The 23,715-nt window shown below is 48.1% G+C and overlaps 1 protein-coding gene across 4 annotated transcripts in view; it reads left to right on the top strand.

The window, feature by feature from the left end:
- The window catches only part of SLC22A23 (solute carrier family 22 member 23), a 174,031-nt gene that overhangs the window by 121,407 nt on the left and 28,909 nt on the right, over window positions 1-23,715 (top strand). For 3 of the 4 annotated variants that reach the window (XR_014794038.1, XM_084873124.1, XM_084873126.1), the window contains exons 4-5: window positions 2,714-2,882; window positions 23,021-23,148. Coding sequence is in view for 3 of the 4 variants with exons in the window: in XM_084873124.1 (XP_084729250.1) it covers window positions 2,714-2,882; window positions 23,021-23,148 (297 nt within the window). In the remaining variant the exon portion in view is untranslated. Of the gene's footprint in view, window positions 1-2,713; window positions 2,883-23,020; window positions 23,149-23,715 lie in introns of those variants that run through there. The other variant, XM_084873125.1, reaches the window with a different exon arrangement.

Here is a 23,715-nt window from a genome sequence, read left to right as displayed (position 1 = left end):
CTTCCCAGGTGGCTGGGATCTACCTGCCACATCCTCCCTCCTGCGTGTGCCGGGGCATACGCTTTTAACATCCTGATGGATTTCTCCCTCTCTTTCACTTAAAAAAACCCGATTCTCATCACCCAGAAGGAACATGGGATTCATGGCAAGCTTCAAGCGCCTATGGTTCTTTGGTAATTGCTTTACAAACACACATCTTTATAGCCACCTTTAGAATGTGGCTGATTTCAGGCAGTTTGGAAAGACTTTCTGGTGAGTCGAGGCAAAAAGGTGATTATCTGCAAATGTCATACCTGTGTCCTCACATCAGATTGCCGTGTTTTCCATAGCCCCTGCAGGAATGCTAATATGCCACATAGCTGCGTCTTTCACAGTGAACTCCCAGCTAGGATTCCTGCAAATGCAGGAGTGCAGAGGTTGGGAAGTGATTTTAGTAAGCCAGCTGTCAGAGATGTGTGTCGGAGGCAAGAACATTGCTCCTGAGTAGAGCACTGGGGACCTTGTTAACCTGCAGGTGCTGGTTCTTGGGTCTGGGTGGGGCCTGAGCTCACACCTCTAACACTCTCCCAGGAGCTGCTGATGCTTCAGGTCCAAGTAGCAAGGAGCTAGAGGATTGCTCAGTCTACTCATGGGAGAAGAACAAGAGAGGCCCACTGAGGAAACACCGGCCATGAACGCATATCTACAGGAACACTAACATGTGCACCGCTCACGGCATCCATTTGCAGGGAGGGAGAGGGAACAGTGAGACTGGAATCATTGGCCCACAAGGGGCAACTTTCCTTCCTCATCCACCAGCCTAGTCCCCGGTTTAGAAGGCCGCCGTGATGCTTGTGTGATGGTGCGTGGCGTGGTTAGTGTGTGGGATTGGACATCGCCTAAGGGGGTCTGTGGGGCGGAATTGGAATTGCAGGTATTTTCCCAATCTGGTCTCACAAAACTAAGGAGAAAGGCATGCCCGTTGCACCAGCTTCGTGCCCTGTCCACATAAAACCATGCTGCTGTGTTGGCATCAAATATCTCTGTGAGTTTGCTTAAAGGTCACCTGAGTAGGCAGGTGCTAAAGTTCCTCATTTGATACGAGCCGGTGCTGCACCGCAGACGCTGAACTTACCCCGCCTAAAGCCCATTTCGGATTTCCATAGCAAATCTACCACTCGGGCTGAGTAAGTAGTAGTAGTCTTTTCTAAAAAGATTCTGGTTGCTTTATTAAGATTAAGAGCGGAGATGCCAGACCCCGCGTGAATGCCCAAGCCCCGCTGGGAGGTCATCTTTGACGTGAGCCTGGCCTGTGCGTGGAAAAGAATATCATCACAGCAGAGGGCCAGGAGACGGCTGTTTAATCCTGTTTTCTTAATTAAATGGAAACAAAGTTCTTTAGACGCTGTTCTCTTGAGGTCAAGTTTCTCTCACTTACCGATAGCTGGGCTCATGATGCCTGCTTATATGGAGCTGGAATGGAAATTCTGATCGCTTTATTATCTCTTTCCTACAGATGAGCTGGTGCAGACATTGGCTGGCATGGTGCCCTCTCCTTGGCGGGGCTGGTTCTGTCCTGAGTGTAGTTTGTCTGTTCTCCCCTTTTATCTCTTCCCCTTCACTGCCTTGCAACCCCCACCTCTGCATGGCCTCTAGACAGTCCGAAGGTGGGCGATGGGCTATGGCAACTGACCTACAAACAGTGTCTAGACACAGATGCATGAAAAGTATTTTCTCCTGAGAGTCTTCTTTTTAAAAAAAATATTTATTTTACCTGCACTTAAAGAAAGGCAAGCCAGCTTTAGGGAGAAGAAGAGCAAACGAACTTGTGTTCCAAAGTACGTAAACCCGGCTGTCTGCTGCAGGAGCTCACGCAGCATTCTCTGCTGATTGGCAGCTGGGCACTGCCGTCTACGTTTGGAACCATCTTTGACTCCAAGTCAAATTGAGAGCCTAGATTCCTGCAAACAGGAGGGACCATGATGTCCTTCCATCCGATAAACATTTAGTGGAGGCAGACACTGGCGGTGTTTGGAGCTGTGAAGATCAAGCAGACACACACACACACACACACACACACACACGCACACACACCACAGTGGTAGGACCAGAGAGGGGGATGCATCACACCCAGGTCACAGTGGGCAGAGAACCCGCGTGGGGAGGAGAAACTTCCCATGAGAACATCACAAGATCCAAGTCTGCCATACTGATTGGGTTTTGTCTTGTTAAAAAGGAGGGACGTGCAGGTGGGTGGGCGTGAGCAGACGGTGCTTCTGGGTGCCCTGCACAGAGAATGAGGATCCCCTAATTCAGCCTGGGAGAGGGAAGGAGTGGCAACAGTCGGCACGATGGAGTCCAGTCTACAAGACACTCAGTGGCCTCCAGAGAGCAGAGGTGGGAATAATGTGCTATGCAAACACTTTGCCCCCATGCAGTGTTTACTAGCTTCTCAGCTAGGCAACTCTGAATTATAATGTTCTTTTGCCACTACCTTGCTCTGTGACCTTGAGCAATGATCTCTCTCCCTTCCCCATCCGATCCTCAGCTAATCTAGCCGTAAAAATGAGGATCTCAACCTTGACTTACTGTAGAGGGTTCTCAGTTGACCAGCAAATAATCCTGGTCTGACAGTTCTTGGTTGGTTGAGAAGTGCGTTGGCCCCGCTACCCCCATGGCTCCCCCAGGCCAGGGGCAGGATACTCATGTCTCTCTTGTCCCTTCTGTGTTCCAGGAATAGAGCTGTGCCCCCCTGGAAAACGGTTCATGATCACCATGGTGGCAAACTTCGTGACCATAGCGGGGCAGCTCCTCATGCCCGGGCTGGCAGCGCTGTGCCGGGACTGGCAGGTGCTGCAGGCGCTCATCATCTGCCCCTTTCTGCTCATGCTGCTGTACTGGTCGTGAGTATCCCACAGGCTGCCCGTGCCGCTGCCCGCACGCAGAAGGCCGTGCCCGCCACGAGACACAGACTTCCCCTTGTGTCAGCTTGTGTGCTATGAGGGACTGCTGCTCTTTCTTTTTTATTTTATTTTATTTTTTAAATGTCTTACCTTGGGAAATGTCAGACCTACACAAAGAAAATAGAAGATTGGAATGAGCCCTAGGTGCCCTTTGCCAGCTCTGACCATATGCCCTCCACATCTGGTGTCACGCCTGTTTGCTGGGTCATTCCGATGTGATTTTCATGAATGGATTTGCAAAGAGGGAATCCTTGTGTGGGGAGAAGCCATAGGGAGATGTTCAAGGAAATTCAGCAAAGCCGCCTGGTCTCCTCCGGACGACGGAGCGGCAAATGCCGGGCCCTCGGTCACCCCCCAGCAGCTGCAACCCAGGCTGTGTGGCCAACAGAGCTGAGATCACCTGCTGTGTGGTCCTGTGGGGGAAGTTCAGGAGGAATGTTAGGGCCATGCGTACTTTTTCAGTTTCTAAGTTTTAAGTTTGGGGCTTGCTGACTTCAGGAAAAAAGAAGCAGCTAAGCACTGGTTTTAAGCTATGACTTGGGCAACTAGATTTTTAAAACTCCCAGGGGATTACTGTGTAGCTGAGATTGAAACCACCACTCTTAGACAGTTGTTTGGGGGAAAAGGAGTGTCCTGGCCTTTTTATAAATAACCCTTCTTTTTCTCTGCCTTTGTCCCCTCTCCACTCACACACCCCTCATGCCAACACTCTTGCTTCCCCACAAGTGCAGGGTACTGTCGTGTAGATTATGATACTGCGCTATTTCTATTCCTTCGTCACCAGTGGCAGCCAGATGTCTGGCAAGAAGTCAGTCAGTTGTGTCTCAGCTTTGTTCACAGAGTGGAGAGGGCACTACTGGGGCTTCCTTTTCTTAAAGATGCCAGGGGGAAGAAAGTCCCTGCCTTTTCCCTTTGCCAGGGCCACCCACCCAGGCCGTCATCCCAGCAGATAAAAATTGGTGAGCGAGGCGCCTTTTCCTCTAGAGCCCTGCCCCTGCTCACGCTGTCACAGAGCCTCAACAGCAGCGAGGAGCCTGAGGCCACCTGCTGGCGAGGGCCCCATCAGGCAGCTGCCACCCTGCGCTCCTCTCATCATGCCTCTGCCAGGCTTCTCAGCCTGAGGTCCTCGTGCGGGGACCACGCAGGTTTCAGATCCTGTTCGTCCAGCAGGATGGCCCTGGCCAGTGTGGCTCCGTGGGTTAGGGTGTCCTCCCGGGCACCAAAGGGCTGCCTGTTTGATTCCTGGTCAGGGCACAGGCCTCGGTTGCTGGATTCCCAGTGGAGGGTGTGCAGGAGGCGGATGATTGATGTTTCTCCCTCCCTCTCTCTCTAAAAATCAACGAAATATTTAAAAAATAAGAGGCAAAGAATGAAATGGTTTCCCCAGAGCAGGAAGCAGTGGGCAGCTCTTCCCTTAATCAGTCAGAGGAAGCCCTTTCAGTTCCTCCCTTTGCCCGGAGCTGGGCTGGGCTTGTTTTGGAATTTGGGACATTTATTTATTTAATAATGTTTATATAGTGTCTGCTCTGTGCCAGATGCAGATGCTAATGCTACACAGAGAGTAGGCCATTCAGTCTTCCTATTCACCACCCCGCTGAGAAGATGACAGAACTGAGGCGCCCAGCTGGCCCTGAAACCCAGCACTTGTGCTGTCTCCCACCTTCCCTCGCTGCCATTCACTTGTTCTGGGAGGGGCTCCCCATTGTCCTAGAGCATCTTCTTGTGTGGTCTGGCATCCCCCACCTCCCTCCCCTCACTCCCTGGCCTCCACAGCACCCAAGCGCACAAGTGCTGTCTGCTGGCCCCTGGGGGTTGGTGGCCCGGGGTAGGCACAGCCTTTTGGAGACTCACACTCCTGGAAGGGCAGACAGGGCTGTCTCCTTTACTGCCTGGCTCTGAGTCTCAGCCCTGGTTCTGCTCCTACCTGTCCCAGGTAAGGAGGCACCTGATGGGGAGAAATAGCAGAAAAGAGTTTCCTGGAACCCTTATGTTTCTGGGATCCTGGCTCATGTGGGAAAGGGCTTGAGGGGGGTTATTTGTCCTATTGTTGTTCATTTAAATTTAAAATGCATCAGGGTTAATGACAGGCAAGGTGAGGCATTCATTTACTTACGTACATTATCAAACCTAAGGAAAGTTCTTTGAAACAAAACTTCACAGTGGAAAGCGTATCCAGGGTACTCTGGCAAGTAAAATGTGTGTGTGGACAGACAGATGGACGGATGTCCCAATGCACTGACACCGTGTAGTTACTTCTCTGGCCCCACAGTCTGGATCGACCTGCTCTACTCACACATGTTAACTGCTGTGATCGTAATCAGCATTATTTTTTTATTTATGTCATTATTTAAGGTGCTTGGCGCATGTCTGGCCTACAGCAGGTGCGCACTAATATTAGCTACTGCTGTTACGATGATGATATCACCTCTGAACACGTGTGGCAGCCTGGGTGTACGGGCACGTAAAAGACACCAGGGGAGAGAGACGTATTCCATTTCACCAGCAGATCGAAAGCCTCCGTAACAGTCATTGGCTTTTAAAGGCCCCTGCCGTGCCTCCCACCCACTGCAGGGGAAGCTGTGGCTCCCGAGGCTCCGGTTTGGCAGGATGAAGTGGGCTGCGGGGGAGATGGGGAGCTGAGCACCAGTCCCAGGATCAGCTATTGGTGACAAAATATTGAAAGTCACTTGCTTTCCTTTAATGAGCAAATGTTTATTTTGTGAGCCCGGGGGGCCAGCAGTGCACGTGATGCTTTGCAGTGACTCTGAGACTGTGCGTGAACCAGTGTCATAAACCAAACTGTATGACACAACCTTCACATCAAATCCAATTCCTAGCATTTCTGGTTTCAATTGTGGGCTAAGCCAACAGGGACCCTCCAAACACACCCAGATGCCGACCAAGACACACATTGGCCAAAGTGATACACGGCGCTGAGCTCCAGCCCAAGACCCGGGAGTGCCCTGGGCCCAGACCACGGAGAGCATTGGAGCAGGACTGGCCAGGCAGCTGCGGAGCATCTGAACCAGAAAAAGGAGCTTGGGCTTCAACACCTGCACAGGGGCTGGAACTGAGCCCTCAGGCCGTATCCTTAGACTCCGGCCCTTAAAGGAAACCAGGGGTTAGACTGTTGGTGAAAGCAGAGCTGAGGGTGGAAGAGTTCATCCCACCCAGAGACTTAGCCCCGAAGCTGGCTGACAGCCTGGGGCTGAGGGTGGAAGAGTTCAGCTGTAAACACTGGAGCCTCGATGTCTGCACCACACATGCTGTGCGCTCTGAATTCCAAGTCCTCTCTGAGGCTCAGACGTTAAGGTAAAGCCAGTGAGTTCCTCAGACCCTCAAGGCCAAATGGAAACCACCCGGGGAGAACCACTGGGGCCAGGCACTCAAGACTCACTCTGAAGAAATGTTCGCCAAGAATAAGCTAACAGGCAGAATGCACAGAGCGCATCACAAGGGCCAAAAGCTATAAATTGGGGAGCTTGCCTACTGGGAATCCCAGAAAACAGAGCCCTCTGAGATAAGCTCATTAGCTAACTTATTAAGTAGTTACTACAACCCCACACCAATTGCTGTTCTAGATACTAAGTATTCTAGATACTGCACATGCATAGGAGCAGGTCCCTACTCATGTGAAATCTCCCTTATGGTGGGGCTTGTGGGGTGGGAGGGAGCCCACTGAGGGAGCCCGCTGACCATGAAGCCATCAACAAGCGAAGGGCATGGTTTCACTAAGCAGCACCTGAGGACGGTGAGACACAGGGACAGAAAGGGGCAGCAGGGTGATCAGGAAGAGCCGCTCTGAAGAGGCGACATTCCTTCCTGAGACCTACATGATCAGAAGGAGGAAGTCACACACAGTTCTGGGTGGAAATGTGTTCCCAGCACATAGGAGCAGCCAGGGCAACAGCTGGCTCCCACTCGGCTTTTTCTGGAAGAGGAAGTGAGGCCGGTGTGGCTGGAACATGAGAGCAAAGGGGCAAATGGGTCAGACCACGTGGGGCCTGAAGCCCAGTGGAGTTCTTCTAAAAGCAGGAAGACACGTTGGAGGTTTATGCAGGGCAGGATATGCTCTGGCGCATGCTCTGGGGTCACTGTCTGCTGGGTGGGTGCCAAGTGGTTGTGGGTGGGTGAGGGTAGCAGAGGGCTGCCGCACTGGCTGGTCCATGAGAGGTGGTGTTGTGTCTGCCCCGGGGTGGGCGGGTGGTCACTGGCAGGGGTCTGACCCAGGTACACTCTGTAAGTGGCTTTGTGGAGGCTTGCCAGGGGGTCTGCGTTGGCAAGGTGGGTTAAGGAGTGGTAGGAACTCAGGTTTGGATGGTTCGCTGAGACGGGGCTGGAGCTCCCTGAAACGTGGAGGCCCATGCAGGAAGTGGAGCGTGAAGTCCTGTCCGGAGAGTAGCTGGAAGGGTGACAGAAATGAAATCGCGGGCTGAGGGGAGCTTTCAAAAGGAGGGTTTTGTTCTTGGGGACAATAGGGAACCACTGTAAGGAGAGCAGAGACTTGATGGAAACTACAGCCTGCATTAAATTACAGGGTTTATTAGCATCGAGGTCTGGTGAGGCCAACAGAGCAGGAGGTGAAATCACGGAGTAGTTACTCAGTTCCTGGGAGGAGGGGCGCTCCACATCATGGGGCCACACAGGAGGCACCGGGGTGGGCCAGGAGGCTGAGGGGAGGAGCGGGCAGGAGCCTTCACTGTGGTTTCCAGCCGGTGAGGCAGGTGAGCAGGCTTCCTGTAGGTTGGTTTGAATAACTTCAGGGGCTCTGGGCACACGGACTGTCTGGTACCTGGTCCTGGGTGGCTAAGGCAGGGGGATGGTGCCAGAGAGTGACAGCCCCATAGAGGAGGTGGCTGGGGTGTGGTCTCTGGGTCGCGGGGTTTGTATTTGAAAGGTGCACTCATAGGTTAGTTGTTTGCTAACTTTAGGAATTTCCCTCCCAGAAACATAAAAAACACAGGAAATATAAAGGCATGATTAATGTGTAGCCCTACAGCAGCTACAGGGTTACAGAATGATCTGGAACGATGTGCACCAGAGATTGGAAAAGGGGAGAGGGCCAAGCTCAGAGGCAAATGGGTCAGACCACGTGGGGCCTGAAAGAGGTGGACTGATGTGCCCGGGACTGGATGGGAGTGTGGGCAGGGATGTGGTGAGCACAGGTGATTCTCCAGAATTGCAGTGTCCTAGCAAGTGGAGCTAAGATGGGAGTGACATCATTGCACATGTTGCCTGTAGGTGCTGCTACCTCCCAGGTCCAGGACCATTGAGCTGTGGTTGTCCAAGGGCTGCAGGCAAAGGAAGAGTTCAGAGCTGAGTGGCCCAAGAGAACAGAAGGATGTGCTTCTTAGCTGTTGGTGTTTCCGCATGCTTTGCAGAGCCAAACTTAGGCATGTCATTGTGAAGTGCAAAGAGAAGAAGAGAGGTACTTGGAAATATTTTTACCTGAGTGTAAGTGCTGTCAGAGGTGGAGGTTAACTCCACAGATGGGTACAGGTCCCTGAGACCCAGGCGCCTTTGAACCTCAGGGCACTGGGGCCAGATAGGAATGCTCATCTAGTCATCTTGCTTGGGAATTTACTATCTCTCAAGATAGTGTGGCAGAACATTGGTGCTAATGTAGAAGGAAGTCCTATTTCGGGGATAAATGTGGGATTCCCCCAGGATCCCAGAAAACAAATTGGGCATGGGGGGTGGCGGGGAGAGAGGAAGAGGAGTCTAAAAGAAACTTGGATTTGATATGCTAGGAATTGGTAGGTGAGGACAGAATGGAAGTGGGGACTGGTGGGAAGCTGCCTTCTAATTAAAGATTGTACAGAAGGTTCCCTTCCAGGAGGCTCGGCCCACTGGGGCCATGGGGTGACACACCTCCCTGTGCGGGAGAGCTCTCACGAAGCGCACAGCCTGCAGTCCTGCCTTTGGGGGGCCAGGCACGTGTTAGAACATCTGGGAAAACTGCAGGGTGGAACATCAGGAAGGTAATACGTGGAGTGGGTGACAGAGTTTTCTGAGTGGAACTCACTGTTCAGGAGTGACACAGGAGTGAGAAGGCTGCCCACATGGTATCTACCTAAAGGTTATTTTGGTGGAAACAATGGGAAGTAGGAAGTAGGAAGAGATGGTAAAGATGTTAGTGACACTTTCCCAAAATGTTAGTACATGTCATCACCGTACCTTCACATGTAAGGTAAGGGAGAAGAGTACATGGATGCTTTGTGAAAACAAGGATGTCCATGTCTGCATGTGCTGGGGACAGTTGTGATGCCATTCAGTAAGCTCCCAGTGAGGGCTCTCACTAGATATGAGAGCGTGCACCCTTCTTCCAGCGATGTTTGCTGGGTGTCAGGGGTCATCATAAACTAGGAGGACCTGTCCTACCCCTTGAACAGCCTGGCAAGGTGGCTGGTGCTCTGTGACGTACGTTAATGCACCTGTCTTAAACTGTTAGGGACACGCTTTCCCAGAGATCAACAACAAATCTCCGGGAAAGTGTGAGGCTCCATTAACCAAAATATTCCTGGGATAGGGAGGGGCAGGGCGGGTAAACAGTGGGATTATTCTGGTGTTTAGCAGGAGAAACCAGGGCATCAGAAAGCTCCCCAGAGCCTGGCTGGTGTGGCTCAGTGAACGAGCATCCACCTATGAACCAGGAGGTCATGGTTCCATTCCCAGTCAAGGTCCATGCCCGGGTTGGGGGCACGATCCCCAGTAAGGGACGTGCAGGAGGCAGCCAATCAATGATTCTCTCTCATCATGAATGTTTCTATCTTCTCCCCTCTCTTTTCTTCTCTCAAATCAATAAAAATAAATATATTATTTTAAGGCTTTCCCAGAACATTCAGAAAAGTGGGAAAGTCATTAAAAATTGGTTTTCTGGCATCAGTGGTTCTCAGAGTGCAGCCTCTGAACAGCAACGTCCTCACTACCTTGGAATTTGTTAGAAACACAAAATAAAAAAAATAAAATAAAAAAGAAACACTGCCGAAACTGGTTTGGCTCAGTGGATAGAACGTTGGTCTGTGGACTGAAAGGTCCCGGGTTCGATGCCGGTCAAGGGCATGTACCTTGGTTGAGGGCACATCCCTAGTAGGGGGTGTGCAAGAGATAGCTGATCGATGTTTCTCTTGCATAGATGTTTCTAACTCTCTATCCCTCTCTCTTCCTCTCTGTAAAAAATCAATAAGATATTAAAAAGCAAAAAAGAAACACAAAATCAATGTCAGGGGTGGGGCGAGAGTTATGGTTTAGGAACCCCCCAGGGTATGTCACTCAGCCCCAGTGCCAGAAGTGCTGTCCTAACCACTTCATTCCTGCCTGCAATTAAGACAAAGTAATACTGAATGTTGGCTATAATTGAAAAAAAAACTTTAAAAAAATTATTTGATCTTCAATTTTCAGTATTTATCATTTTTTTGAAAACATTTTAAAATTACCTTTTTCAATTACAGCTTTTATGTCTCTTTAAAAAATAATAATAATAATGTTTTAGAAAAAGAGGTACTGTCCTGCGCTAGGCTGCCCATCACAGAAGAGAAAGCCTGACACAGGGCACAGGGCACAGGGACCCTTGGAAGCAAGGTGTTGTTGGCAGGCAGGGACGGAGCTCAGCGGCGGCAGACACACCTCCGTGAGAAGCCGTTTCTGGTCCTGCAGGGAAATGAAATGTGCATCCTTAAAGAGCGAGGTAACACCGTGCGGACCTGGTGCTTGCCCAGCTCCACTGCAGAGCACAGAGCTGTCTTGATCATCTGGACAACAGAAATAGAAATTCCCGGGACTGGTGGGTGAGGGAGTCAAAATCTCAGCCCTGGATCTAAACATTTTACCTGCTCTGTGAGAATGTAAGCCTATATGCATGTATGTTCTGGAGTCTTAAATGATGGCTCGTGACCTTGCTTACCTATCCTCACACAGACAGCAATGTGGGGCACTGGCCACACCTTCCTTCCTACCCTCCCCCCGCCCCTCCCCCGCCCCCCGGGGCTGTTCACAGGGACCTGAGAGGGAGGAACCAGCATGGAGGCCTCACACATGCAGCGCAGGAACCGCCTGGGGAAAGAACAGCAGGTGGAGATGTGTGAAGACAGTGAATTATTAACACACTCAGTTCGGCTAGAATTTCATTCTGATGAGAGGAAAGTGCTGTTGGCAGGCACCACAAACATCCAGAGCATCTGGAAAAGCAAGAAGAAGACAAGGAGCATGGGGAAATAACGAGGAAATCAGAGAAAGACCGAGCCCCCATGGAACTGTGGGGAGTAACATTGTCAGTCCCCAAGGGGAAGAGAAAGCCTGAAGCGGAGGAACCTGGAGCGTGCTCTGCGGAGAGGGGGTGGCACAGTTGTACCCTTAGGGGGAAAAGATGCTAAAAGGATTTTAATTTTCTTTTAAATATATTTTATTGATTTTTTTACAGAGAGGAAGGGAGAGAGATAGAGAGCTAGAAACGTTGATGAGAGAGAAACATCAACCAGCTGCCTCCTGCACGCCTCCTACCGGGGATGTGCCCGCAACCGATGTACATGCCCCTGACCGGAATCGAACCTGGGACCTTTCAGTCCACAGACCGACGCTCTACCACTGAGCCAAACCGGCTTCAGCAAGGATTTTAATTTTTAACAATTTCAAGAAAAAGCCAATGTAAAATATTTTAAAAGGCCTCCAGTAGATAATATCCAGGAAAAAAAATGCTAACATTTTTTTTAATATTTACATATTCCAATATGTAAATGGTTCCAAATAACACTGGCTCTTTAAAATATTATCAGAAATATTTTGGAATTTTCTCTTCCAGTCTTCTTTTTTATTTAGTTTATATTGCTTGAAAAAATACAAGTGAAAACTTATCTGCTTGAACCAATACTATATTTTGTAAGAGCTTTGAACCAGAAACTTAAAATATTCTCCCAATTGGTATTTAATTCAATGATAGACTTTGAATTATTTTTTTTAATTGGAGAATCTTTTCAGAATTTCATATTGACTGTGATACTTGGTAGAACCCCCATAATTTTTAATATTTCTACAGAGTTCGCTTTGTCAGGTGCTGCTAAGAACTTTCTATAATTTAGCTCTTTAATCCTCCCATCGACTCTCTGGACTAGGAACTGAGACGATCCAGTGTGGATGGAGAAACTGGGGCACAAACAGATTGCTTACCACCCCTACGGCCTGACTGCCAACAGGGGACCCCTGAGCCAGAATGAGGATGCCAGGGGGTGAGCTCAGGTCACTGTGCAGTGGTGCTGCAGGGCCCGGGCTGGACCTGCTGATAGAGGGAGACTCCTGGGCGGCCAAGATCAGGCACCGAGCTAAGCTGCTCACCCAGGAGGAATTTCCTCTCCAGTCCTCTTTCATTTAGTTTTTATTGTTTAGCATTTAGAAAAAAACATTTTTTTTAATCTCTGGGGAGTGTCTTACTCCTTCCCCTAATGGAGGCTTAATGAAAATTTAGGTAGATTAATCTTTTTTTATTCTAACTTTGTTGAAATGATTTTACAAGTCCCTTTAAAATTCATCTCAGCAGTTATGAGCCTTTTTTCCTGCCCGCACACACTTCCTCTATCAAAAGCGGTTTTACTAATATTTTGCCTGGCCAGCAGCGAATCAGTGATTCTCTCTCATCATTTATGCTTCTATCTCTCCCTTCCTTTCTGAAATCAATTATATATATATATATATCAGATGGTTTTATTTCAGTCCTGGTCAGGTAACTCATTTGGTTGGACCATCATCCTGTACACCAAAAGGTTTCAGGTTTGATTCCCGGTCAGGGCACGTACCCAGGTTGTGGGTTGAATCCCTGGTCAGGGTGTGTACCAATCTTGTTTCTCACATCAATGCCCCCTCCCCCCTCCCTGTCACACACACTCTCTCTACCTCTCTCTTTCTCTCTCTCTCTCTCAAAATCAATAGAAACATCCTTGGTGAGGATTTTAAAAAAAGTTTCATTTCAAAAAGGACCAGAGTACCACATTATGTCAACTGTTCCAGATAAAATGGGCTGTGAGATTCCCTACATACCAGGGGGTGCAAATTCGGATATTCCAACAGTTAGTCACGCAGGAAAATGTTTTCCTCAGAGGACTCTGGAAGCAGTGGATCATAAAAAGCAAATATAGTCTCTGGGAGCTCGAATAAACCTGCAATAATTCTTTTTATAGGTTATCAGATAGTTAATTTGGGGAAACTTATAGGAAACATAAAGCAAACACATTTCTTTTTTAGTCGAATTCTATTTGTTTAAAAATTATCTAGGTGGGTAATACTGGCCAAAGGCAAAGTATAAATAAAAACGGTGGTCAACATTTTATTCCAAACCATTGAAGGAGCAACTAAAGGTGAGATAAAAGTGTTCTCTTCATTGGCGCCTTGGGAGCTGCTGATGGCATGGAATGTTAGGGAGCCCTCAGGCAAGAGGCTGTCCAGTTTACAACTTCTGAGTATGCAGAGATTACGTAAAATAGCAGGAACCCTGTGGTCAACAAGACTGCTTCTGGGTGCTGGGCCAGGGTGGGGGAGGTCTAGCCTCTGCTCCAAAGGCCAGTGGGACCTGTCCCCATGCCCAGAGGAGCGCCAGTACTGCTTCTCACGACCCCCCCAACCGAGGAAGAGGGGTCCCTGGGCCCTGCCAGCAGGCTGGCCTCAGGGCCTGTGTGTTCTGGGGAGGGGGGGGAGGTGGCAGAAGTCAGGTAGATAGCCCTCGGGGGACAGGGTGATAGCTGCTAAGCAGTCGCTGCAGCAGCTGGCACAAGTCCATGTGGGTGGATAGAGAGGCCAGGGCCCAGCCCCCATTCTCGGGGCCTGGCGAAGCACACATCAGTGTCACAGGAAGTGGGGGTCGGACAGACCAGCATGGCCGCCCTCAGTCGCTGGGATTCGGTGGCCAGCCGTGCGTGTTTCTGTAGAAGTTAGGAGAGAGAGGTGAGCATGGCAGAGGCAAGAGGCTGCTTTCCAGAGCCTTGTATGAGGTTGGGGCAAAGCCTGCAGGGCACAGGGTGAAGGAGTCCGTGAGTGTGTGGCCTTGGTGGCTCCGTTGCCTCCTGCCCAGGTAAGAGGGGAGCCAGCAGGGCAAGAGAAGCTCGGTCCGGGGAGAGGGGTAACTAGGCGGCTCAAACAGGGGCTTAGACAGGGGCCCCAGTAAACCTCCATTTATAGAACGGCAGCATACACCTTCCTTTGTTCCTTCTGCCCGCTTACCTCCTCAAATTGGTTTTCAACATCACGTTTATTTTTATCATTTGTAAAAATGCCAGATTAATTCCGCCTGCAGCATTACATTTTGAATGTCCCATGGGCTATATACTTTCTGCAGCCTGATAATTGCTTGTGCGGTTAAAAAACAAAAAAACAAACAAACAAAAAAAAAAAACAGAAGGAGAAAGCACAAGAAGGAAGAAAGTGGAGAAAACTAACCCAGCTACAGAATATTTTCTGCTGAATTCCTAGTATTCATCTGTTTGCAGTAGTCACTGAGAAACATTTTAAATGTGTCCCAATTATTACACATTCAGAGTTGCTTAATCTAAAAGGCTAGCTCCAAACACATCTTAGTACTGACTGCATTCCTCATGGCCAAAACTGAAAGCATCAGTACAACATTTGTCCAGTGCATTGCCATGATCAGCATCATTTGAACCTTCCAGAAAGAGGCAGCCATTACCACTAGTCCCTTGAAGCAAATCTCGAAAGAGAATGTTGGAGCCAAGTACGGCCTTAGTATCATTCCACTGCCCATTATCACCCATTCTACAGATGTGGGGAAATTGAGGCCTGAAGGTGACCTGTCCAGTCACCAAATTGGTCTATAAGCCCAGGACTTCTGAATGTTCCCTCCACGTTTCAATTAAGTAGAAGCAGTAGGAAGCTTACGCATGCATTATTTGGAAAAGCAACAGAGCCAATGGTGTAAGTGTATGTGGCAAATTAGTGGGGTGGCCATTTAAATAAAAGAATTCCTTGTTTTACAAAAAGATTTGCAAGAAGAGTCATTTGCATTGGGGAAATTTTGGGTTTTAACCATCCTAAGAGCCAATTTTTAAAATTTATTATAAAATTTTTTTCATCCTCACTCGAGTATATTTTTTCCATTGATTTTTTTTTTTTTAGAGAGTGTGGAGGGGAGGGGAGAGAGGAGGTGGATGGGACAGAAGGAGGGAGAGAGAGAGAGAGGAAGAGAGAGAGAGAGAGAGAGAGAGAGGGGGGGGGATGAGAGAGATATGAGAGAGACATATCAATTGGTTGCTTCCCATATCCACCGTGGGACCTGGGATCGAGCTTGCAACTGAGGTACATACTGTTGATTAGGCATCAGACCCTTCAGTTCACTGGCCGACACTCTAACCACTGAGTAAAACCTGGGCAGAAGAGCCAGGGCATAACTTTTACTTGATTACATGATACTCAGCTCTTCTCCCTACATTACTAAGTGTGACTCACATCATAAACTTGATATTTTTAAAGAGCTAATTCATATCCATTTCCTATCTCTTGACCTGAACCTATTTATCTATAAACAAAACTAGTTGGGATTTTTTTTTAATCCAAGTGAAAACTTATCTGCTTGAACCAATACTATATTTTGTAAGAGCTTTGAACCAGAAACTTAAAAATATTCTCCCGATTGGTATTTAATTCAATGCTAGACTTTGAATTATATTTTTAATTGGAGAATCTTTTCAGAATTTCATATTGACTGTGATACTTGGTAGAACCCCAAAATAATAGCTAGAATCACCTCTGTGAATCAAAAGCACCGTCCTACAGTCTATGGCTTTCTTCACATACGTGTTCAGGGAAGCTTCAATCCTACAGAGCCCTTCCTGATTCTTCTTCTCCCTCCCCCGTCTCACAGTGTCCTTCCCTCTGCATTGGGCAACCTATTTGATAGAAGCTCTTACCTGGAAGGCATTTGTTAATCTACATGTTTTTCTCGACTGGCAGGTTGAGCATGCTCAGTACATGTTTATTCCAGGAATGATGTAATATTGCATCACAACATGAAGGCATACCTGTCTACACTAAGTCCTAAAACTAAGCACCTCAGTAAAACAAGTGACTGGAGGATAAAAATCCAGTTCATCTTATTTCCTTCCCATACATTTTTAAATAAATATTCTCATTTAATTTTAAGAGGATAGATATGCTAAAATGTAGAGAACGCCAAGCTGGCATTTTATCAGGACAGGTGCTAAATGAGTTAGCAGGAAAGCAGCCCAGATGGTACACCTGTCTGTCAAATCCTCCAGTTGGGTAGAAGGAATGCTTGGTTTTATTCTTAAATGTCAAGAAAAAAATATCAACTTTATTGTATTAAGAAAGGATAAAGTCTTGAGTTTTAATGACTGATTCTATGGAGTTACAGGTTGGAACTAAGATGTTAAACAGATCTGTGAATGTGAATAGATGGGCTTAACACTTAGCCAAAGAGTAGAAAAGGCAGGAGTGCAGACAAAACTGGGAAAGTGTCTGAGAAGCAGCATGGTACTATGAAACCATAGGCGCTGTGGTCGGGAAGGCAGTGGGTGCTGCGGTGGAGGGCGGGCAGGGTCTTGTTTCATTGCACACTGACGCTGGGCTTTGAGGAACAACATCTAGTGGCATGAGTCGGGGAATCAGAAAACGTTTCTGTCCTGCTGTGGTAACGTTATTTACGTGATGCCCATGGGAAAATGGTTCCATGTAAATAAATGTTAACTCTTTAAGAATTAATAATTTATTGTGGCTATTTGATGGATATCTTTCTAAAAGATATTTTTCTACTTTTTAAACAACACTATAAACATATTGTGATGTGGAGAAATGGCACTGGCTTAGGGGTCCAAAGACCAAGTTTTGTGTCTGTCGCTACCCGAATGTCCCCGGGAAGGCATTGTCTGGGCTCCACTCACCTGTTGTCACTGTGGGGCTGGGCCAAGTGCCAGCCCGACGCTCTCTCTACCTCTGAAGTCTTCAGGATTGCAACTTCATCTGTTCTCGGTGAGCGATTCAAAGATGTTCACCATGGCATCAGGCATGTTTGTGGTTCCGCAGTGTGAGCCTTCCAAAGGTTCCCAGTGTGTGAAGTTCTGTACCTGCCTGGTGGAGGAGGGGATACCTGGCTTTCCCACGCCCTCTCTGAGAGCCAAGGTGCCCTCTCTGCTCCAAACTCTTCCCCCACCCCTGCTTGTGACCTGGGGACTTCTAACCTGGAACTCAGGGTCTTCTTCTGAAGAAAATCCGTTTTCAATGGTTGGCTTCTTTAATCTCTCTGTTATTCAGTCAGAAGCATTTTCCACTCACTTTCTAGTTCTTGGCACTTTGTAGAATAATTGAGGCCACAGAGGAAGTGACCTGTGCATAGGACCATGTGGTGGCTTTAAGTTTTAAGAACTGAAATTTGTGTTGCTCAGGTTATTCTGAGGCTGGATCGCCCTTGCATTGTGCCCTCCGCTCATGAGTAGATCGTTAGTGTGGGTTGTATCCAGATAGATACCTGTGTGTACAACACACAGGGGTGACCCTTTCTGGACCGTGCGTGGGCAAACGGTGGGAAGGAAGGGAAGTTTTGAGAGCAAAATTGATATCTTGCACTGAAAGTGGGCAGTGGCTATAGCGGAGGAAACACAAGATCGACAGGTATGTGAGTGCCCACAATGTGATTGGAAGGGTCCACACCACCATCGAGGGCTCAGCCCCTAGTGGGGAAGAGGCAGTGCAGGGGGACCAGATTGAGACGAGAAGTCAAGGAGGGTTTTGTCTTCTCTGGCATATTTTAATTTTTAAGTAAATTACGAATTAATGTGTGAATTGCTTAATTAAAAATTACTTTTCTAGCCAAAGTTGTTGACTCCGGTTCCCTCAGCTGTAACTCTTTATTTGCCAATGGTAATCCCACCTCTGACTATGCTTCTAGTGGCTGGGAAACCTCAGGGGAACCAGGCAGGTGTCCCCCAGTGTCGTTACTGGGCAAACGCCTTATGCTATATCTCCATGGGCAGCCCTCCCATCGCCTATTGGAAATACGGACCTGCCAAACTCTCATCACGGACTCTGGCTACTCAGCTCAGATAGTCGGTATTTCTACAGTGAAATGTCTGTGCCACCTAAGGTGAGGTCAGTCACGTGGGATGAATGGGAGGGGTTGTGGATTTCAGAAGCCTTTGGGTTCTAGAATTATGACTAGGGACTGTGGACCTCTAACCATCCTGAACATGTTTGGGAGAAGGCCTGTGGATGACCAGTCATTGGCCTTGGGGTGAGAGGTCCATCAGCCACAAGGAGATGAGACCTCTGCCCAGCAGTGACCTTTTTTTGCTCTTATTGTGCCCCTCGCTTCCTGCAGTGGCTTTCAGACTCAACAGGACCAGTTTTGCCCAGTTCCTTTCTACAGAAGCCCTGGGACTCACTGAATTGCCAGCTTAGTGATCACAGCCTGAGACTCTCGAGTGGGACTGTCTGCTTTCAATCTAGCTCAGCCACTTTAAAGCTGTGTTATCTGGGCAGTGTACTGGGACTTCCTTTGCCGTTTGCCCATCTGTAAAGAGGTGTAACAACAGGAATGCTGCATAACAAGCTTGAAAAAATTAAATGATTCCCAGTTTTTGATACTTCCCATTCCACTATTCACTCCACAGACTATTTCTGTTTCCCGTCGTCACAGCTGCTTCTAGCAGCCACTGCAAACCTATCTTCCAGAGAAGCCGCCATGGCTCCTCCTCAGCCTCATTAACCTTTGGTGGTTGCAGAAGTCATCCTCAAGGTCGCTTTCTCACCATCCACATGCGAGTGTGGACCAGGCAGACCTGGCCTCCGGCTGCCCACCATGCACAGTTTCTCAGCCCTTGCTCCTCACAGGTCCTCTGCTGTCGGCTGGATTTGTGATGGTCCTGGTGTTATTACATTATGTACTTGTCAGGAGATATTTCATTAAATTTTCATAATGTGGCCACACTGCACATTATACAAACTGGAATAGTTGTCTCTGGGCTTTCTCATAGGCTGACAGTCCAATGAGTTCTTTATGACTTTGAGGCAAATTTAAACACATGAGCTTCAGTATTCTGTACATATGCTTGTGGGCCTGTGGCATTCTGGAACATTGAAGGGGCATTGCTTAGAACAGTACCATCTGAACGTGTCATCTGAGTACCAGGTAAGCACCTGGGGTGAGTTTCTCCACTGTGGGCTCCTGCGTCAGGCTGCCTGGGTTTGAATCCAGCTCTGCCATCTAACAGCTCTGGAATCTAGGCTGTGTCCTTGAACGTTCTGTGCCTGAATTTTCCCATCTATGAACTGGGGATGATATTACTGCCATATAACGAGTTTGAGAGAATCAGACCCTCAGGAAACATGAGAAGAGTGCCCGGCGAGTATAGATCCAGTTGTGGGGAGGGTGGTTTGCAGTGCAGTCTGTCTTTAGACATGCGCTGGGTAGCCAATGGGAGCTCGTCCATTATCTTGTGCACAAACCTCCTGGGAGCACCCTGCTCCTCTGCTTCAGTTCCTTCCAGTCGGATGGCTGCTGCTCATTAGATTCCATAACGTGTAGCATCTTCCACTCCCTGGGCCCTGCCTCTCTCCTATCCCCTCATCTCATAAATAGCATTCTGGTTTTACTAGTTTGCTGCTCCTTAAACACAAAAGACTGTTTCATCACCCTCTGCCTCCTCCCCGGTCCCCCACTCAAGCTCAGCCAGGTAGAGCCAGCAAGGCCCTGCACTGACACTGTCATGTGTGATGGAAGGTAGCCTTTCCCATTGTGATGTCATCTGGGGCATCTTGAAGATGAGGACTCTTCTTAGCTGACCTGAGTCTCTTTAGCCTCCGACCAACACCTAGAATCCTGCCATCACCCATTGTGGGGCCAGCTGCTCAGGCCAGCCCACTCACAGAGGGCTCTCCCCAGGTCAGGACCTGACACCTGCAGTCGGAGAGGCAGAATGACCGGCTTCTCAGGCTCTACCACTCGATCAGACAGGCTAGAGCAGAGAAAGTGTAGCACAGAGTAGCCTGGCTTCAAGGTTGCCCACGGAACCTCTTGTGAACAAAGGAAGCATGTCCTGTGTCACAGAGCCAGTCCCAATGTGGCCACACTGCACAAAGAGGCCAGTAGTGCACAGTTTTATGGTCATGATTTAGCAACATTAATGAAACAAGATCGCAACCTGATCACCACCCCCAGCTCAAAACCTGTATATTTGGAAAATCTTGATAGAAATCATGAAATATTTAGAATCAAATCACTATAAGAATTACATATCTAAACTTTTAAAATGTCACTAAAGTGATGCCTGAATTCATATGTAAGAAAGGAAGAGTTAAAGTTAATTATCTATGTGTCCATGTCAAGAAATGACACTAAAGCCAAATAGATAAAAAAAAAAAAAAAAAAAGATGGAAATAATATAGATGAGCAATATAAAGATTGGCATTTGGGTTAGGTTATGTCATTATAGAGAAAAAAAATCTGATAAAACTATAGCCAGACATTTGTAACTATATTAGCATCTATATATTCTGAATGTTTCTCTTTGCTTGCATTATAGTTCTCAAAATTGATTTGTAAAAACTACAGGCCAGTAAAGCAAACATTAATTTTGATTTTTTTTTTTTTTTAATGAGTGCCTACAATTTGAAACATATGTTTTAGTGGTTTTCCCATTGGGCTCTCAGATGAACAGACACGAGGCTTTCTGATCCTGTTTTGAAGCTTGGACGATGCCTCCTCTGTGCCATCACACAGCCCTCCCCTACCTCCGTGCAGCTGTGCAAGAGGGGCCTCTTTAACAACTCCCCCAGGTCTCCAGCATGGATTGGTGTTCAGGTTAAACCATCCAAAATGTACCACCAGATTCAGTGGGAACCTGCCTGGCTGTTTCTGCAAAATGCAATCACAAGCAAGTAGAAACTTGATTTTTGTTCAGCTAGGTGAGAGAGAGACAGCAGTTATTAGATATCATTAGTGATGTGACTTGGAAATAAAAATGTTCCTCTGATAACTTTTGCCAGCTTCTGAATTACTTTAATTAGAGCCTCTCTGAGCTTGCAGGGCAGGTGTTGAGTGGTTACAATGAAGACTCTTATCATTGCCAATCAGGACTCCTCTTCCAGGTCACTGAAATAAAAAAGCATGGTGACTGAACAAAGCAGTGGGCTGACAAAGGCTATGACTTTGATTTACAGTATTTGCTTCTCCCAGTCAGGGGCACCGCCATTTTACAATGCAATTCTCAGGGAGCCCAGCAGCACCCATCCTACACATGCCATCTCGCTGCTTGCACGCCAGGCTGACCTCATGGTTCTAAAAAGTCTAAATATGGACTAATTGAACTTTTACAGGAAAAGTGAGCTGACCCTGCTCCAAACAGGAACGTTTTTCTCTTTGACTAGTTAATCTCTCTCTCTCTCTCTCTCTCTCTCTCTCTCTATATATATATATATATATATATATATATATATATATATATATAATTCTAAGCAACTTGTTGACTGGTAGACCATTTGACTAGTTGCTATGATGTTCAATGACCACCAGAGAGCAGACACTCAGCACAAGAGCTGCCCCTGGTGGTCAGTGCACTCCCCCAGCAGGAGCACTGCTCAGCTTCCCAGCAACGAGTGTAGCTGTGGCAGTACGAGCCTCCCAGCCTGCCTGGCAGCACTACCAAGTGGCAAAGGTGGCAGGTACAGTGGGGCCGGGATAAACGGGAGCAGCACAGTGCCCAGCCCGGATTCGGGCTCCTCCCTAGCGCACTACTACATCCCCCAAGGGGACCTGGATTGTGAGAGGGACCCCACTGGTTCACGAACCCATTCACTGGGCCTCTAGTGTTGTCATAAATATAAACTTACAAAATGCATGGATAATAAATGCTAGTTTTTCTTCTATTGGTGCTTTACACAAGATTTTATCCTAAAAGCAAGAAAAGGAACCTGTTGTTACCAGAACTGGGGGACTGCTGCGTTATCGCATCATCTCAGGGAGGTGTTACTGCAGTTTGCAAAATGAAGCTAATTCTATAGGTAAGGCCTGGGAAAGTCAGTCTTCAAATCTTCAAGAACTGAAAATAACTATCAGGTTGCTATTATTGGAGGCATTTTTTGAATTTAAAATTATTCTATTAACATTTGTTTTTCTGTGACAAAATATAACAAATGTAGCCCTTCAATGATTGCATAGACATGGTTTAGAAATAACTAGGTTTTTTTTTAAATGATTTTATTGATTTCAGAGAGTGGTAGAGAGATGGAACACCAGTGATGAGAGAGAATCATTGATTGGCTGCCTCCTGCACACCTCCTATTGGGGATCTAGCCCACAGACTAGGCATGTTCCTTGATCAGGAATCAAATCATGACCTCCTGGTTCATGGGTCAACACTCAACCACTGAGCCACACGGGCTGGGCAATACATGGTTATTGTTTTAAGTTTATGTATACTGACAAAGTTGATAGGATATTGTTCCTTTCTGCCAAATTTTAAAAATCACAATTATTATCCTATATAATAAAGAGGTAATATGCAAATTGACCCTTACACCTTTGCAAAAGATTGCCGCCCCCATGTCATCAAAGATGGCCACCACAAGATGGCCAGCAGGGGAGGGCAGTTGTGGGGGACCAGGCCTGCAGGGGAGGGCAGTTGGGGGCAACCGGGCTGGCAGGGGAGCAGTTAGGCATCGATCAGGCTGGCAAGGAAGTGGTTAGGGAGTGATCAGGCTGGCAGGCAGAAGCAATTAAGGGTAATCAGGCAGGCAGGCAGGCAATCCATTGGGAGCCAGTAGTCCCTGTGGGATGGGGCCTAGACCGGCAGTCAGGGTCCCAGATTAGAGAGGGTGCAGGCTGGGTTGAGGAATGAATTTCATGCACCAGGCCTCTCGTACTTTCTATAAGAAAGTTAGCAACACTCCAGCACCCACAGTCTTATTGCCCCTAATTGGGCTAATGGGAGTCCTAAGCATTCATGGGATTCCACAGCATGAAGGCAGAAATTGAGTGGGACACCTCCTCAAAATTCACCTGCCTTGGCCATCAGCCCAACTCAATGCCCTCCAAAACTAGAAGGTACTCACCAATTCCCTCTGTGTCTTTGAAGGGTATTCCCCGAGTCCCTCCGGTGGCTGATGGCTACCCAGCAGTTTGAGTCTGCGAAGAAGTTGATCCTGCACTTCACCCAAAAGAACTCCATCAACACCGAGACTGACATCAAAGGCGTGATGCCCGGTGAGTACAGGCCCTGGAAGAGGCACTCCTGCCCTGGACTGAGTGGCAGAGCAGTTCCTTGAATGGCTGGGTTCCCAAGCAGCTGTCCTAGCTGGCTGCTTAATGTCCTGTGATGGTTGGTCTGCAGCTAAGCTAGGGACATGGGCTGATTGAAATTCTCTCCACCCTCTAGGAGTTGGGTCTTTCCTGGCCAGTTCTGACACACTGCGGGGCCCTGCATGGCCTGCCTAAACCCCAAAGTACAGTGTGAGCCTAATATGCCCTGATTGTCAAGGGAACGTGGGGGTGGGGGGCAGGTAAAAATGCCTGATCCTGGCACAGCCCTGCCTTCCTTCCTGCCTGCCTGCCTGCCTGCTGCCAGGTCCAAAGGCCCTCAGAGCACTGGCTGGGAACATCTGGCTTCACTTCCTCTCTTTTCCCCAAGTATGACCTTGGGGAGCCGCCACCCTCTGTACTTGTCATGACCTTTCTGTGGGGCTGAGGAAGTAGGAGAGTGAAGTATTTCTGCAGATGGGTTCAGGACAGATCCAGCTGTCATGCTGCGGCTCCACAATATCACCAGAAGGC

Source organism: Pipistrellus hanaki (genome assembly GCF_964339955.1).
Source record: "Pipistrellus hanaki genome assembly, chromosome: 2".
NCBI lineage: Eukaryota > Metazoa > Chordata > Mammalia > Chiroptera > Vespertilionidae > Pipistrellus > Pipistrellus hanaki.
Note: the sequence above shows the minus strand (reverse complement) of the source record. Positions and strands in the feature narration are given on the sequence as shown.